At 36.4% G+C, this 16,325-nt stretch overlaps 1 protein-coding gene across 2 annotated transcripts in view; it reads left to right on the top strand.

Annotated features, from left to right (window-relative positions):
• NBEA (neurobeachin) overlaps nucleotides 1–16,325 on the top strand; it is a 510,633-nt gene that overhangs the window by 413,909 nt on the left and 80,399 nt on the right. For both annotated transcript variants that reach the window (XM_010572746.1, XM_010572747.1), the window contains 2 exons: nucleotides 5,810–5,922; nucleotides 15,303–15,443. In XM_010572746.1, the coding sequence (XP_010571048.1) occupies nucleotides 5,810–5,922; nucleotides 15,303–15,443 (254 nt within the window). The remainder of the gene's footprint in view (nucleotides 1–5,809; nucleotides 5,923–15,302; nucleotides 15,444–16,325) is intronic.

Here is a 16,325-nt window from a genome sequence, read left to right on the forward strand (position 1 = left end):
CTGATGAAGCACTAAAAAACTTAATATCTCTGCCAGAAGTACGATACTGGAAGCAAAGTGCCTCTACCACATGTTGCCCTTGTTTTGATAACACTGAACTGGTAACTGTCCAGATACATCTGTGTTAAACTGAAGCAAATTCTTATATGCGCTGTAGACAGGACCCTCAGCAGTCAGAAGAAAATACAGGAGTTTCTATTTTGTACACAAAGATAGGGTATTGAATATATTCATGACCGCCTTTGCCAAGTAAAGACAAGACATGTATTTTCTTTTCTTTCTTCTTTGGAAATCCAATTTTCAAATGCATTTTTAATTATACTCTTTTGTAATGAGATCCCGTAAGAAATATTTCCTTAAAAGATACAACTTCTTTGCCAGTAACTGTTTGTGTAGGCAGCGATAGCCTACTTTTAGACTATAACTGTTTGTTTAAGCAGCATCTTCTTTTCTAATGATATAATTATTTTTAGCCATTGAGAAATATGTGCATCAAAGGGTTTTTTTATTCATGTTGCCATTTAGCTCCTATTGGCTTATTCAGCATAACTGGGCCATAGCTTAGTCAATTAAGAAACATGGAGGTTTGGTGCTTAAGAAATGTGGATTATCTGCTGGTAAGTAAGTGATACATAGGTGCCTTCATTGTTTTTTCCCCTCTTCCAAATAAATAGAGGTCCACGAACAAAGTGATTTAGTACACTTTTTGCCAATTGTTTATAGCTTCCTTTCTTCTTACAACGGTGCTTAATTAGTGTCTAGCCCTTTACAAAACTGCAAGAAATCACTCATGTTTTCTTGTGATCGTTTTCTGAAATTATTCAAGAAACAGCAGCCTTGGAAGGGAGTTGTTCAGAAGGGGGGCTTCTGACGCCATCGCATTTCCTTCATTTGTGACACGCAACTGGGTCCTTTCCCACAAGAAGTCCTTTGCCTGCTTGTTAATCCTGTTAATTACACAGACCCGTTGGTCTCTGTAGAACAGAACCACTGAAATAAATACAGGAACCTCTCCTTAAATCTCTCCCTGGTTTGCCGATATGTCTGTCCTGACAAGCATGGCCCCTGGCTATTCTATAAGTTCTTAATCAATGTTTGAAATACTGAAGTGTCCCCTTGGAAAAAATCCATCTTTCTATGACTCTTTTTTTTTTTTTTAATCTTTACATCACCCTGTTACCACCTCTGAAACATTGCCTGGCTTCATTTTTAGTTTAACTGTTTCTGTTGTGATCTGTACTTGTGACTTAATAACTGCCTACTTCAGCTGTCATAGTTCTCTCTCCCTACATCGTTTCCTATCCAAGGATATACGATTAATGTCACTTGCGCTGGCCTGATGACTCATTGCAATTTCAATTCAAAATCGTTCTCCCTTTTCAAAACTCTTGCAAGTCTTGTTTCAACCTGTTTCTCTGACCCTCTAGCCAACTATTTTCTCACCTCCCTATTCTGTTTCCAAGGTCTTCACCTCTTTCTTGCCCTCTTTTCCAACTCGAGCATATTTCATCATGTTTACAGCTCTGGGTTTTTCTCCCAAAGGTAAACATTGCACTCTGCTACTTATCAATCAGTCTCAGTGTTGTACTCTCCGTGCCCCTGGTTTTTGTCCTGGTTGTGTAGACATGAGCCTTCCTGGCCACCTTCCCCCTCCTCCTCCCCGTTGCCTTCTCAAGGATCCTCTAGCTTTGAAGCCGCTATAGTTGTACTCGTCGTCCTTCCTTCAGGTGCGGACGAAGAGGCCGTGTTGCATATGATCAGCACATATGTCAACTGAACCCTCTGGGTGATGGAGGGAACCGTAAAATAGTAAAAAAGTGATTTTTACTATTCTCAGTTAGAAGATTATTGAAAACAGTACTTAAAAGTAATCCCACTGCAGCAAAAGGGACCAAGAGGAGTGGGGACAAGAAGTTGTTTTGTAATATGGTTGCAGTGCCCACTGTTTTAGTTAGAAGTCTAGTTTTCAAATCTATTTCTCGGTATTTAACTGATTTCTGCTGGTTTTTTTTCTTTTCAAAGTACAGTATATTAAATGTGTGTTTGCGTTTGTATTTATTGGAATTTTAATTCTTTTAAATCCTACCTGCCACAGCTTTTAAAAGAAGTGGAGAATAATTATATCCATAATTTTTGTAAGTCACTTCTTGTAGTGGAAAGGGATTATTTTTAAAGGTTTGTGGAAAAAAATTACATCTTCAGTCAGGTAATAAATTCAGATGAACTTCTTCCCCCTCCCTCTTTTTTTTCGCCTGTTTAGCATTTTCCACTTTTTTACTCTGTGATGTACAAGCCCTCACTGGTTAATTATGTATATATTTAGCTACTGCATGTGTTGGGCTTATTATTGTCATCTAATTAGATGTAACTCGAACTACTTGCTTCTAGAAAAATCATTAAAAATTCTTTCCTAATGACCTAGAGATGACAAAATGTCTGTAAAGTGTGAAGAAGCAGACAAGCACAGGAACATCGCTCTTAAAGAGTGTTAATCCAGATGCTGCAATCATCTAATTAAACAATATTTTGCTGTCATTAACATTTTCACCAAGGAATTGCAGTTATAATTTCTTTGTCAGCTGTCTCTAGCTCACTTTACCTTCAAAACTAAAGTGCCATATAAAAACATTAAATTGGATGGTTTAATTAAAAAGTTTTTTTTAATGAAGAAGCATATCCAGTATTTCTGAGATCTCATTTACTATGCTTCAATTTTATTGTTCAAGTAGATTAGTGTCACAAGCTTGTGATATTTAATATTCAGCCTTTAATATTAATCTCTGTAAGCCTACTTGGGGGAAAATCTGAAGCTTCTGAAAAGGTATAGGGACTACCAATAGCAGTACAGGTTTCTGTTTTATATTTATTTACCTTACGAAAGAACCAAATAATTCTTTCTGGAAGCACCAGACAATTGATGAGATAGCTGACTTTACTCTGAAAATCATCATTGTGAAGCCAGAACTGATCAAGAAAGCATTCCTAATAAAGTTGAACCACTAATATTTATGCATGTTTAGAATTAGGGATTTGTAATCCCATTATAGGCCTAGATCACTGTCCTCTGCTCAGATAAGCATAGATGTGTAGTCTTATCTCATCACGTAGGTTTGGTCTGCTTTCACAATTTAAATTATGGTTTGTCTTCTCGAGTAATTTTTATTTGTTGATATTAAAAAGAAAATTGTTGAATTGAGAAAAATAAATCACTACCTTTTTTTACTAAACAAATTAATAGCTATTATTAGTAGTTAATCTCTTAATAAATAAAGCATGTTTCATAAATATTGAAGTAGGAGAGAATTAAATATTTTGTTTATTTTTTTCACAAGGCTATGGTGATATTTATCCAATACATAATCAGGAAGGCTCCATTGTTTGTAACTTGTCCTACCTAAGCTGAGAGATAAGCTGCTTCAAATTATTTCTCATTGTGGGGTAAAAAAAAGAACACAAGAGTTACTGCAGTGTCCTGATATGGAGCTAATTCCACATGATGATTTGTTCTTGTGTCCATACTATAAGGAACCTATCAAAACCACAGAGCAAAGGAGAACTTGTGTACAGCAGCTAGGCTCAGGATTGCTTCTTGATCGCGCTATTCACATATTTATGATTTTCCCATATAGAATAGGAAAAAAAAGTCAAAATCTTGTTGACTAAATATTGAAATTGAAATGACTGAAATGAATATAAAAATTAAATAAAATATCAATATGGAAAATCTCAATTTTTAAATAAAAAGAAATTTTGGATAACCCTAAATTTCCTTTCAAAATTTTCTGAAAGGATGTTCTCACCTTTCCAAATGTTTCTAGAAAGTGTTTTCAATTGAAGGTCTTTATTACTGTGAACTCTCTTCCATAAAACTTTTGATTCTGAAGAATCATCATTTTCGCTTAGGCTTTGTAATAAACTGCAGCCATCTCAGTCATTTTCTTCCTGAATCTCCAATTTCTTTTAGTCTGCTGTCTACATAGACACAAATGTCTTCCTTTTGCGGAAGCTTTTGCACATTCTTCTGTTAACTTAATTGAGGATCCTGATGGTCAGAAAAACTTTTCTTTTATAAAGGTATAGTTTTATAAAGACTGTGTTTTACAGAACCTTAAATTTGACAATCTCAAGAAACTTTACAAACCATATGTAATTAACCCCTTGCCAAAGAAGAAAAGAATATTCTGATTTGAAGGATGTGGAAAATGAGGCAGAGTTGTCTTACTCCAAGACATATAGACACGCCCCCCCAAACCCTACAACAATTAATACTCTGCCAGAGAGTACCTTTCCTTTTCCTTCCTCACATCGATACTTTCTGGTGTATTTCTTGATTTAATTGTTTGATACATTCTCATTCTGTCCAAGAGCGGTTTGCATTCATTCATTGCTGACAATAAAGAAGTGTTTTTTGTTTCTATACATCTTTATTTGTATGTGGCTCACAGTGCTGGTATTGCTTTTTTAACAAAGCTGTATTTGCACCTCCGTTTTTTTTTATATTCTTGTGAACACCTATGTGTTCAAAATGCAAAAATGAGGACACACAGTTGTTAACAATATGCACTTTTCCTGTTTTCAGTGAAGCTATGTACAAAATAGAAACATGCTTCTTGTTCATCAACTTCTATTGAAAATATAAGGTGTTTGTAGAGCAGTGAAAGTTTCACATTTCATTAAAGCAGAGCTGATTTTTGTGGAGAATTGCGAATGCTACTCAGAACAAGGAAGCCTGTGTTTTCCTGTGCTGGGTTTTGTACCCCAGGAATCTGTCCAGAATCTGGAAGGAAGCAGTTAGTGAGACAGGGCTGTAAATCTGCCACAGGACTGGGAATTGTTAACCTGGGTTATTTCAGTCTGCTAATTATATTATATAAATACACACACATGTATATTTATGACCTGATTTTGTTTTTTAAGACTCATGTTGCATATTGTGTGGTTCTCAGTAAATCAATATGGTGGATGGTTCTGTACTAAGCAACTTCATTTGTCTTATCACTGAAATGTTAGATACTACCAAGTACCAGCTGACACAGAAATAACAGCCTTTCCCAAACACACTTTTCCTGGTAATGAATTCATAATTTTCTGTTCACTTCAGTCGCAGATTGTTCTTTTGAAACTGTACCTAAAGATGGCTTTTGCACATTTGAGCTGCTGGGGTGGTAGCAACGTTACTTTCATTATGTTCGGAGAGAGTGGCCTGGGGCAGTCAGCTCTGTCTTTTAGAGGGGAGAAAATGTTTTTTAATTTTCCAAGTGGTTACGAAACAGTGTTAAAGCAAACATGACTTCCTCCACTTTGATTGCACTATTGCAGTGAAATGTCACTACTTCTTCAGTAAAGAAGAGCCATGGGGAATAATGGATTAATGCAGTCTATCTAGGACAGACCTAGATTTGCAAATCTCAAGTTTAGCCCCTCGCTATTTGGAGTCTCATTTAATCTTTGCCAGCTAATGATACTGCATAGAGTTGCTGGGAAAAATAATAGTCTAGTGGTTTTAGATTTTAGCATTCATACAATGAAAATAGCTTCAAAGAAATAAAAAAAGTTTATTGGCATATGATGCATTTTAGTTGATCTTGAAAGATACTGTGCTGTTTGTATTATGCAGATTTCTGTGTTGACTTCTGATTCAAGATAAGTGCTTCTAAATGCCTACTTTTGTCTGGAAGATTTATACCTGATTCTGTCAAGTGGTGGGAACTGGGAACATGTGATGCAACAGAAGTAACCACTAGATTGTTTTTCAGCTGGAGAAGTGGACACTCTTTCCTAATTCTTGAAACATTTTCTTTCTTAATAGGACGAACGTACAATGATCTGAACCAATACCCTGTATTTCCGTGGGTTTTAACAAACTATGAATCTGAAGAGTTAGACCTGACCCTTCCAGGCAACTTCAGAGATCTTTCGAAGGTATGCTTTGATTCTGTTAAAGACAGTCAGCCAGCCCTTTTAGGAAGAGATTTTGTTTTATATTTATTGTCTGGTTAAGTTAGGTCTTTATCTTCAAGTCAGAGAAGTCTGAAATAGACTTTTCTATCTTAGAATCATTTTATACTGAATCTCAACATTATGCTGCGTCCGTGTCCCTGACTGATCTGTTTCCAAACCTGCAACTCCTCTGTATCTTCTGGCTTACAGATCATAAGTGCGTCAGACCACTTGATCTCACTAATTATCTCCCTTAGTTTATGAAAGCTGATCCTTTGGAAATAAAAAGCTTGGACTAACTTTTCACTTTATTTTGCAGTGACTGGACGAGTAATATAATAGCAGCAACCTCCTTTTAGTTTAATAATTATTCATTAAACAAATATTTTTTATTTTAGACCCTGGAGTATCTGGTCCCTATCATTACTTGTGGGTTTCGTCCTCCAACCGGACTTCGGCAGTTAATGCCTTATAATAATACCGTTCCTAGTATTTGTTTCTCCAATAGCACTGGATGGCCATCTATACCCAGCTCTGGTACTCCAGTTGTGTCAACAGACTGGAGAGAACGTGTGCCCTGGCCACAGGTGCCTAGGGAAGGGCTCTACTTTTGGCCAACTGGAATAAATACAAAAAACAGGGTTTGAAACTGAGTTGTGGGAAGTATCTTTTCCCGGTTCCCATCAACTAAGAAAGTGTGTGTACTTTCTCACCAGTGAAGGTGGGTAGCCTTGCAACATCCCCAGCACGAGGTTTCTGTTGTCTGGGCATGACAGCTTTCGTGCATCCTCCACAGTTCCTCAGCCAGGAGGGAGAAGTGGCTCGTCCAAGTTGAGTGAGGCTCAAAACCGCGGGAGGCTGTCACTCGCTGACTTAAGGGATGAGGCTGGAGAGGAGAAAGTGTCCGAGCACACATCCTGGGCAGCAAGGGAGAGATCCCACCCTGGGTCTCTCACAGTCTTATATCCCTGTTGGAAAGAGTGTGCTTGCAGTCGTAACTGTCCCTGGAAGCCTGCTTTTGTGAGACTTCCAAAATAATTTGAGTGGGACTTGATTGTATAGTAGCAGATAGAGCTACCTAAGTATCCTCTCCCTTTTTTCTTAGATAAATAAGTAAGTAAATAAAACCAGAAGTTAAACTACATTCACAATATGACTCAAATGTAAACAAATTTGTTGAGACTCTACTTACATTATGTAAAACTTCTGACCTTTCATAATATTATAGGTACGTTTCACAAATGTCTTTTTCCGTTCTGTAACACCATTGTAATCTGTGCCAGGAATGATAAAAGAAAATCCACAGACATGAGTTAAATAAAGACCAGTGATCATCTTGCGCTGGCTTGTTCCCTAGCATGTATAAAAATATTTCTGGTTTAGAATTGTGTATAGTGATAAACCTTTCATTAAGATGCTTAAACTTTTCAAAATCTCTCAGACTCACTTCTTTCAAGTATTAATATCACCGCGTGTGGTGAAGTGCAACAAGATTAGACAGTGTCTCATGAGTCCTTCATTAGGTATTTGGGTTTGGTTGACTCCAAATTTTTGTGGCAGCCTATTAAAGTATGTAATTGCTACAGGAAGTAACGCCATAGTTGAATAGATAGGTTTTCCTCATGAGTTAGTAAAAGCTCATTATGGAATTAGTGCTTGTATAGCTTAGTAAGTATCACTGTACTCCTGGTAGTGCTCTCCCTTGAAAGGAAATGTAAAATCAAGTCCCTGGTAATTTATGTTTCTTCAAGAATCCATGCAATGTGCACAGCAGTATTTTGCCCGAGGACCTTTTCTTACCCAATTTGATGACTGCATTCTCTTATTCAAAAGCTACCAGTAGTTTCCTCTGGAAAAGCTAGGGTCTTGACCACTAAAAAAAAGCCCACACAGAACTAGTTAAGAAGAACGGTCTTTCCTTTCTGGCAATATCTGGGCTGCGTTTATCCCATGGATGTGTGAGAAAACACATGTGCAATCTGTAAAGTGTTGTGGGATCTCTCAGGATAAAAGGGGTGTAATTGTCAAATTTTTCGAGTGTTTATTATAATAACATCTGATAGGTTTCATTTCACAATGGTTTTAAAAGGAAAAATAGACTAATGATTTTTTTTGTAAAAGGCAGTGGCTAGTTAATATGAAATGCCTTACTCTGTGCACTCGGGCTGTTACGCATTACTTGCATCCTGTTTCAATTTGTGCATTATCAGTTAAAGTCTTCAAAATCAGAACGTATCTGAGGTATTTCCTTGGCAATTCTGTTTTCATTTTCGATATTGTCCTGTATCTGTAAGTAAGCCCCTTCTTTCCTTGTTAGGGACGTGAATCCTGAGTAGCCTAGTGCTTAAAAGCAGGAGTCAGTGATTTATTGTTCGCATTATTGAACCGGGGTGTGCTATCAAGCCTCAGCCAGACCTCTGGGGCAGGCACACACAGTATCCTTTCCATGAGGAGCCACTTCCTTCTGTCAGATTTTACCCTGCAATGCAGAAATGTTCCTGCAGATTTGATGGCAAATCAGAACCTCCAGCTAAGCTGTTGATGGATAAAATCTCCTTTGTCAGTTCCTGACCTTCTGTCTTCCTGTAAGTTTGCCCTTCTTAGGTTTCACAAAGCCTCTGTCCTTAATATTTATTAATTAATAGCCCTCAAACAAATCTTTTGAAATTATTTAGAATTCTAACACTATTACATATGTGGTAAAAGCCCACAAAAGCAATGAAATTAAAAGGGAAACCTCGTATCATGCTTGTTTTGTTGGTTTAAGATAGTTTTGGCAGTTAAATGTAGTTGCTAATTCTAACTTTTTGAAAAATAATTACTTTGTGTATTATCACACAAAGGTCATACAAAGCTCCAGTGTCAGTTATGATAATTGACAGTACTTCTTTTGAAAATTTTTAACCTTTGCTTCCTAGGCTTTCTGTGTAAAATATGAGACACCACCTTTGTGGTATCACAACTCCTAAGTGAACATACATGACAAATACAATTCGTATGTTTTGTGAAAATGAAATTAGATGTATTTGGCTTGCCTACGATGTCAGTGACAGAGTAAAACATATGCGTTTTGCATTTAGCTCAAACTTAAATATTTACATTTCTGCAAAGCCATCTTGAACATGTAACTTGTCCTTTCCTTCCATTTCATTTTATTCTGGTTTTATGTAGCGCTCCTTATTGTGGTACTTTTACATCCAGATGTTGCTTGTTCTCTCAGAACAATTATATTTAAATATTAGTCTGAAAATTCCTCTGCCCTTTTTCTTTGAAGTGTTTGGAAATTCCCCTACCAAGGCTTTTTTTTCCTTTTACATACAATTTGAGATTTAAAAACAGGGCCCATGGGCATGGAAGGTGCTGTAGCAGTAGGATATATTGGACCTCTCATTTGATTAGACAGTGTAGGCTCAAGTTTTATTCATTACATATACAAGGTTAAAGGTTATATTTATTGTTTGACAGGATGAAAAGCTAATGAAAGAGGCTGTCATAGATACATAGATTATCTTTTCACTATCAAGCCACCAGGTGATCTGCTTATTTTCTTCTTTATTGAGATTTCCTTTGGAAGAATACCTATGGTATGAAACATTACTACAGGAAGTGTATGCAGCCCTTGCTGTACACTGAGGTTTTGGGGGTTTCAACACACTTAAAATGTGATACGGTTTGTTTGTGCAAAATTGTATGACTTTTACTCCTAAATTATAGTGAATGCATGGGTTTGACATGCTGCATTGTCCCTGCTCATTAAAGTGTAAATGGGAATTTCTCCTCATTTACTTCTAGTCATACATCCTGTTAAATAAAATGATTTCTTCACCAGGCAAAGTAATACTAATATTGGCATGTGTATGAAACATCACACGCCCATTCATTGAGTGGAAAAAATTATATTTTGTTAATATAGAAGGTGTTTGACTGACGGGTGGTGATAAGCATAACCACTTTTCCTTATTACTGTGCCATTTCAAGAAAAGGAAGTGATAAAGCCCCAAGGCTTCTAAATGTAATAATGCAAATGAACGCATCGAAGTGTGAGTATTTCAAGGCAAACCACACTTAATACTTCCAAAAATGTGTATGCTGTGGAATGGAGTTTATGGGCTTATCAAGAGCCACTCTCACTGGAAAAAAGAAATCAGTTTCTGTAACTTGAGCTTCTCTCTTTACCACACAGAACTCTACCATCAGAAGAAAAATGAGTTTGATTCTCATTTGGTTTAAGCCACACAATTAAACATTTTCTTTTCTTAAATAAAAAGTTCATTTACTGAGTGAAACTCTGGTACTTTGAATCTGCCAGAACTCTTATACTTGATAATACTGATACTGATATGCTGAAGAAAAGCTGTTTACCAATTTGGATAAAATTAGAATTTATTTTAAACTTTAAAGTACCATCCTAAGATGTCCTACTTAAAAGTTGTTGTTTGGTGGTTTGTTTTTTTTTTTAATAAAAAAGCAAGCAGTCAGGAAAAGCTCAGTCTGTATTCAGCCAGAGCCAAATAAAGCCACGCTCAAGATTTCTTTTATACCCAGCTACAATTTTGTGCAGTACATTACAAAAAAAAAAAAAAAGAGATAAACAGATAAGGTAGCTGCTGCATGAATTAGAGTCAAGATAAGCAGAATATTTCAGTGGCTGGATAAATAGGATGCTACATTCAGTTCTGCTCTCATGAGAGAATGTAGTTCTATGAAGATAGCTGGCAAAACAGTAAATATTACATGAGCTAACATAACATGTCCAGTGGATATAAACACTAGATGTATTGACAATACACTGGTTCAAAGGCCAGATGTCTAAAGAGATTAGCCAGATAAAAAAGAATTACATGAATAGCAGTGTGTTTTTAATGTTAAAGTAAACACTTACTTTATTTTTAAATGGAAAAAGAAGCATAAAATAAACTCAAAAAGCAGCTTTTAGTACATCAGAAGTGAAGTGGCTGAATAGACATTGTCATACAGTGAGTTGTTTTGCTTGGTTGGAGTAAAGAATATCTTATAAAACCATTTTATGAAAAGTTAATACTATTTGATATGAATCCTTACAGAGGGCTTTTTTTAATAAAAAGACAAATGGTGTGTTTGGCAAAAGCCATTTATAAAACATTATAGAGAGAACTTTTTAATTAATGTTCAGAACAATTTGTTTGACTCAAATTCAGTTTCTGTACTAGTCTTACGGTTAAGGTACTGGACTGAGACATAGTATGTGGATTGAGCTTTGCTTTTGTATTGTTTGTACAAGTCATTTTAACTCGTTTACACAGCAGCAGACTCTCATTGAAATGGAAATAAAATTATTTTCTTCCATTATGTGAAGATACAGGCATTGATCCATAAATAAAATTTATCTCCATTTTATAGCCATGGGATCAGATTAAAACGATAGCAATTGACTTTCTGGACTGAGAATGGCACTGTAATGCTATGGAAAAGTGACCAGAACTCCACATACCCTGCATATTTCACAAGAAATGTGAGAGACTACCATTACTGTAGAACTTGTCATCTAGTAGGACACATGCCTCATCAGAGTAAAACTGAGTTTGTTGCTGGTTTGTACAACTGAGATTTAAAGTCTTTACAGAAAATGCATGCCTTTACTGAAGGATGAACTGTTGCCATTTCTTTGGGTAACAGCATTTTGCCGCATGAACATTAAAAAAGCACTAAGGAAGCCAGGGCAGACCCCTCTGAATTTACTCCATGCTGTTTTATTTATGGAAGTTTTCACTTTCAGAAAATGCCTGGTCATTTGGTACACACAAGCTGATCGATTTGTGGTTAATGAACAAGTTTTTACATTACACAACAAAAAAATGAGAGATTTGAGTACTTTCCATTAGCATTTTCAGCGTGTACGGTTTCCTACAGCAGGGGAGATTTAAGTCCTTTCCATTGCTGTGCAGAGAAGTGGTTCGCATAAGGGTTTCCAGCACTGCACAGAAAAGGAGAAAAGGGGGATCAGATGTTCCTTCTATTTCTTCACCACAGGCCGGAGAGGAACTGATTCCGGTTGTCCTCTCCTCATAAACAGTGCTCTGTTTGCACACCAGCCCCTCTTGAGCCAGCGCAGGGATTTCCAGCGCACCTTGGTATCGTGAGGGAGTCGTACTGTGGAAGGTATAGTCACACCTACGCAGCTTACTTGGGAACACGAGAAATCTTTGTGGAGTGGCAGAAATGAACCTGCATCTCCCGAATCCCAGGCTGCCATCCAGATCACTAGTTCATCCAATACAGGGTCTGTCCCAAGAAGTCGAGGTGAGACTTTCTAGCTGAAGTCAAGCTCTACCTCGCTCTCTCCTTTTGCTCCTTCTTTCCTTCCCTCTGGGGCAAGGGAGGGTAATTCCCAGAAAAGATTCTTCCCAGAGATTTTCGCATGAAAATTTCCATACTGTGCAAGAAGAGAGGGGACTCTCATGGTATTTCACTTAAAGAGTCCATTTTATTCAGCAGATATTTTGTGCATTTCAGCATTTTTCTTCAAATGAATCCTAAAGTAGTTGAAAGAAAAGTGGCTTCTGACTCTGAAAAGAATATTGATGAGGATGAAGGTAATCTTCAGAATACAGCTTTTTAGGTTTATCATTTAATAAATTGAACATGTGTCTTCTGAAAGTAGATTATTTTTGCTACTTGTGCAGGCATTTTTACATGAAAATGGGAATGCACCGTCTTACAACCTTCTATCTTTTATCTTTTAAATTGAAATAACACTTCTCCCTGAAGAACCTAAAAAATGTGATGGTGTGTTTGCATTAGTGTTTTATGTGACTTTAGAAAATTATTTTTAAGTTATTGAGGGAAAGTACCTTTTTCATTAAATGCAACTATATATATATAATTATTTTTTTTTAAGTTATTTAAAGCTATGGGTTAAACCATCATTAAAATTTTTCTAGTCTGTAAAATGAAATACCTTGTAATTTTTTTTGAGCATCAGCTCTGCTTCACAGTTCTTGTTACTGTAATCAATTACAGTGAAGAATGAAAACACATAGCTTATTTGATGAAAGACATCTGATCAGCTTCAAATATATATTTGAAAGGCCTGGAGTTTTGATTTTCAATCTTGCCTTAATCACCATATCCCTTCTCTACTGTGCCTTCAAACACATACGTACCATAATATTGTGACAGATGATGCCTCTGTCTTCCATAGCCCCAGAACTCAGCGCGGTGTAGGGTAAGATGCACCTTCACAGTGGAGGGAAGAGAGATTCCCAGGGTGTTTTTCCATTACAAAATACAATCTCACCGATTTGTCTGCCATTTTGTGTTTCCTTCTCCGAGGGGGTGAACGTTTCCTGTTAGCAGACTCGGGTGTGAATTACTGCTTTAGTTTTTGAAACGTGCAGTTGGGGACTGGAATTTGTTCTGCCAGAGAAGTGGATGCACAGTACCGTAACGAGGGTGGTGTCAGCAGGTCCCATGCGGTCCCCAAAGCAACCCAGAGCCCTGATAAAATTTAGCAAAGTGCACATATAGCTGCACAGTTTGTCAGTCCAATAGGAAAAGAATGTCTTTTAATAAGTTACTCTTTCAAGGAAGTGGTTGAACAATCATTTTTATGTATTGGCAACTTATAGGCTGCAATAATACCAGCATGTTTCCTAACAGTGGCAGGATGTGTAACACAACAGGGTATAACAAGAATGCAAATATTTATTTTTTTCTTTTTCCAGTAGTTGGGAAACAAGCCTGGAAAGCATTAGGGAATGGTTCGTACTTCTTTTTCAAGAATGTTTTGTGAGGTCTTGCAGTGAAGTCTGCACCAGATAACGCTGATCCTTAGGGATTATTCATACATTTTACATGTATGAGAAATCTAGTAACATCTTCATGACACAGCAAACTACTAAGCATCCAGAGTGTCTCATGTGAAAAATACTGAAATCAGAATGTTTTAAAATGTAAGTGTTCATCAAACACTGGTATTTAAAAACAAGCTCTAATATTTAAAATTGGAAAACATCATGTTCTATGTCAGCCTTTTTAACAGCCATCTCAAAAAACATAGCAGTGCTGAAAGAATAAAATACTTGTAGCTTTAAAATTGTTCAGTTACATATGTAGCGTAGTGAAACACACTGCTTTGACCTTGTACTGGTATTTCTATTCCAAATGACTTTTAATTTTAACTCAGTAGAAAATTGTGTGGTAGACTGAAATGCGAGAATACCTGTTAGCATTTTGAAAAGGGTCAAAGTCCTTGAGTATATGCTTGTTTTCAAGTTGTAATTCCCATAATAATATCAATTCTGATATTATTTTTGATTAATACAAATCAAGTAATCATTTAAAATTATAATAAGTTTATACAATTATTTGGTGTGGAAGCGTGCTCTCCTCGAAGTATTATACTCTGGGTGTTTGGTTAATTTTACTACAAAAGCTAAAATGTGAAGATTCTTTGCAGATAGGTAGTAAATATACTACTACTATCTCATCTGGAAAAACAGATTTAAGATCACTTACATATTTATTTCAACATTTTAGTTACTTTCTGTTGTATTTCTTTATCTCTGTGACTTTTGTATCACACAATAACATACATTTTGCAAAACAATTCTGAGATAAAGTGGGTAAAAAACACATAGAAAAGCATGTATCCCCTAAGTAGACATGTCAAAACCAACAGTTCCTACTCCTGTCTTACATTTCTTTTGGTTTTTACCTGATTTGTATAGATTGTCAGTTAAGTATGCTCAGAATGGACTTTGAATTTGTGAATAATTTCCAAATTCTATTGTTTGTAAGTACAAAGCTTGTTTGTTTTGCTGGGTAAAATGTGGCTTTGTTCAGTCAGAAAGTACATCCAGTCCTGCAGGACTATGCATGGTTTTTAAGTATTTCTGCTTAGGATCACCAGACACCATCAGCAGTTCCGCGTGAAATCTTTTCATCATGAACTGTGCATTACAAAGTATCCTGTGTGAGCAAAAGTCAGTTTTCATTAGCTGTGTGATTATGGTGAATGACAGCAACAGAAATATTAGTTTGGCCTCAATGCATTTTAAATGCAGTTTTAGAAGTCTATTTCCAGAACAATGTTACTGCATTAATTGGGAAACAACTCATACTTCAAGAAGGTCTTGAAAGTTTGCAGATGTGGATCACTTATATTTGTCAATTAAAGTAAGGAATGTCATAAGGCTTCTAGTACACAAAGCCTTTGAAAAGAAATTCGAAGATTACAGCGATCTGAAGGGATTACTGCAGTATGAAATGAGTTTGGCTGCAGAGTCTCCTATATAGTGAATCTTAACACAGAATTAACCTATGGCATATCAGACATGCTGCCCTTCAGCTGATAATATATTTGACCTCTTATCCCTTTGCAGCCCATTGGTGCTTTGAACCCAAAGAGAGCAGTCTTCTATGCAGAACGGTATGAGACATGGGAAGATGATCAGACTCCACCTTATCATTACAACACCCACTACTCCACATCTACTTCTACGTTGGCTTGGCTTGTTCGTATTGTAAGTATTTCTGGATCCTGGTTCTCGTTAATATCTTTATCTACAGCACCTCTTCTGTCACTTACCACTATTTTGACTTTTTTAATGAAAGTACCTTTCTGTCAAAATCTCATTGTTCTTCCTTACCTTAAAACCTCAGAAATTCTGTAGGTATACTGTGTATGCTCATTTGTAGTGATTGGGGGGTCCTTCCTACCCAAACAATCTGAAATATATTTAGACACAAAACTGTGGTGGTGTAAGGACGCATACGAAGAAGAAAAGCCATCTAAAACTAAATCCATCTGAAAAAAAGTCTCTAGACAATACAGAAAGCTGATACTATTTATATATTCATTTATTATTTTCAGCTAGGGCTAGATACATACAACATTAAAGAAAAACGTTTTGTAAAAAGCACATTAAAATGTGTCACATTGAGAGGGGAACTATAGAACCAGTTTTATATTAAAGCTGTATGGAGTAATATTTCATGCAAATTAACTGTGCTTTTCAATGAATTAATAACACAGTTTTCAGAAACGTAAAAATGTAGATTCTAACTTCAAACTGCTATTTCAGTTCTGGAAACCTGATGCTTAAATCCTATCCTCAAAATCAGATCTAAGGAAGGGGGCCAAACTTCCAAGATAGAATGAATCTGAATTCAGTTTACATGTTAACACAATGAATTGCAGAACAAGGAGCGCTGATGAGAGACTTAAGGTTTCACAGACAAACCTGAATTAATGAAAAATTGAGTCACTATATAATTACTGAACTTAAACTGCATCCTGCCAATAAAAATCTGTCACGTAAGGTGTATTCTAAGCATGTTTCGCACACAACCAAGCAAAACAGAGCCACAGAAAGCTTGACATCTGAGTTTTCACTCATCTCAGC

Source organism: Haliaeetus leucocephalus, unplaced genomic scaffold, assembly GCF_000737465.1.
Source record: "Haliaeetus leucocephalus isolate CR32 unplaced genomic scaffold, Haliaeetus_leucocephalus-4.0 Scaffold351, whole genome shotgun sequence".
Taxonomy (NCBI): domain Eukaryota; kingdom Metazoa; phylum Chordata; class Aves; order Accipitriformes; family Accipitridae; genus Haliaeetus; species Haliaeetus leucocephalus.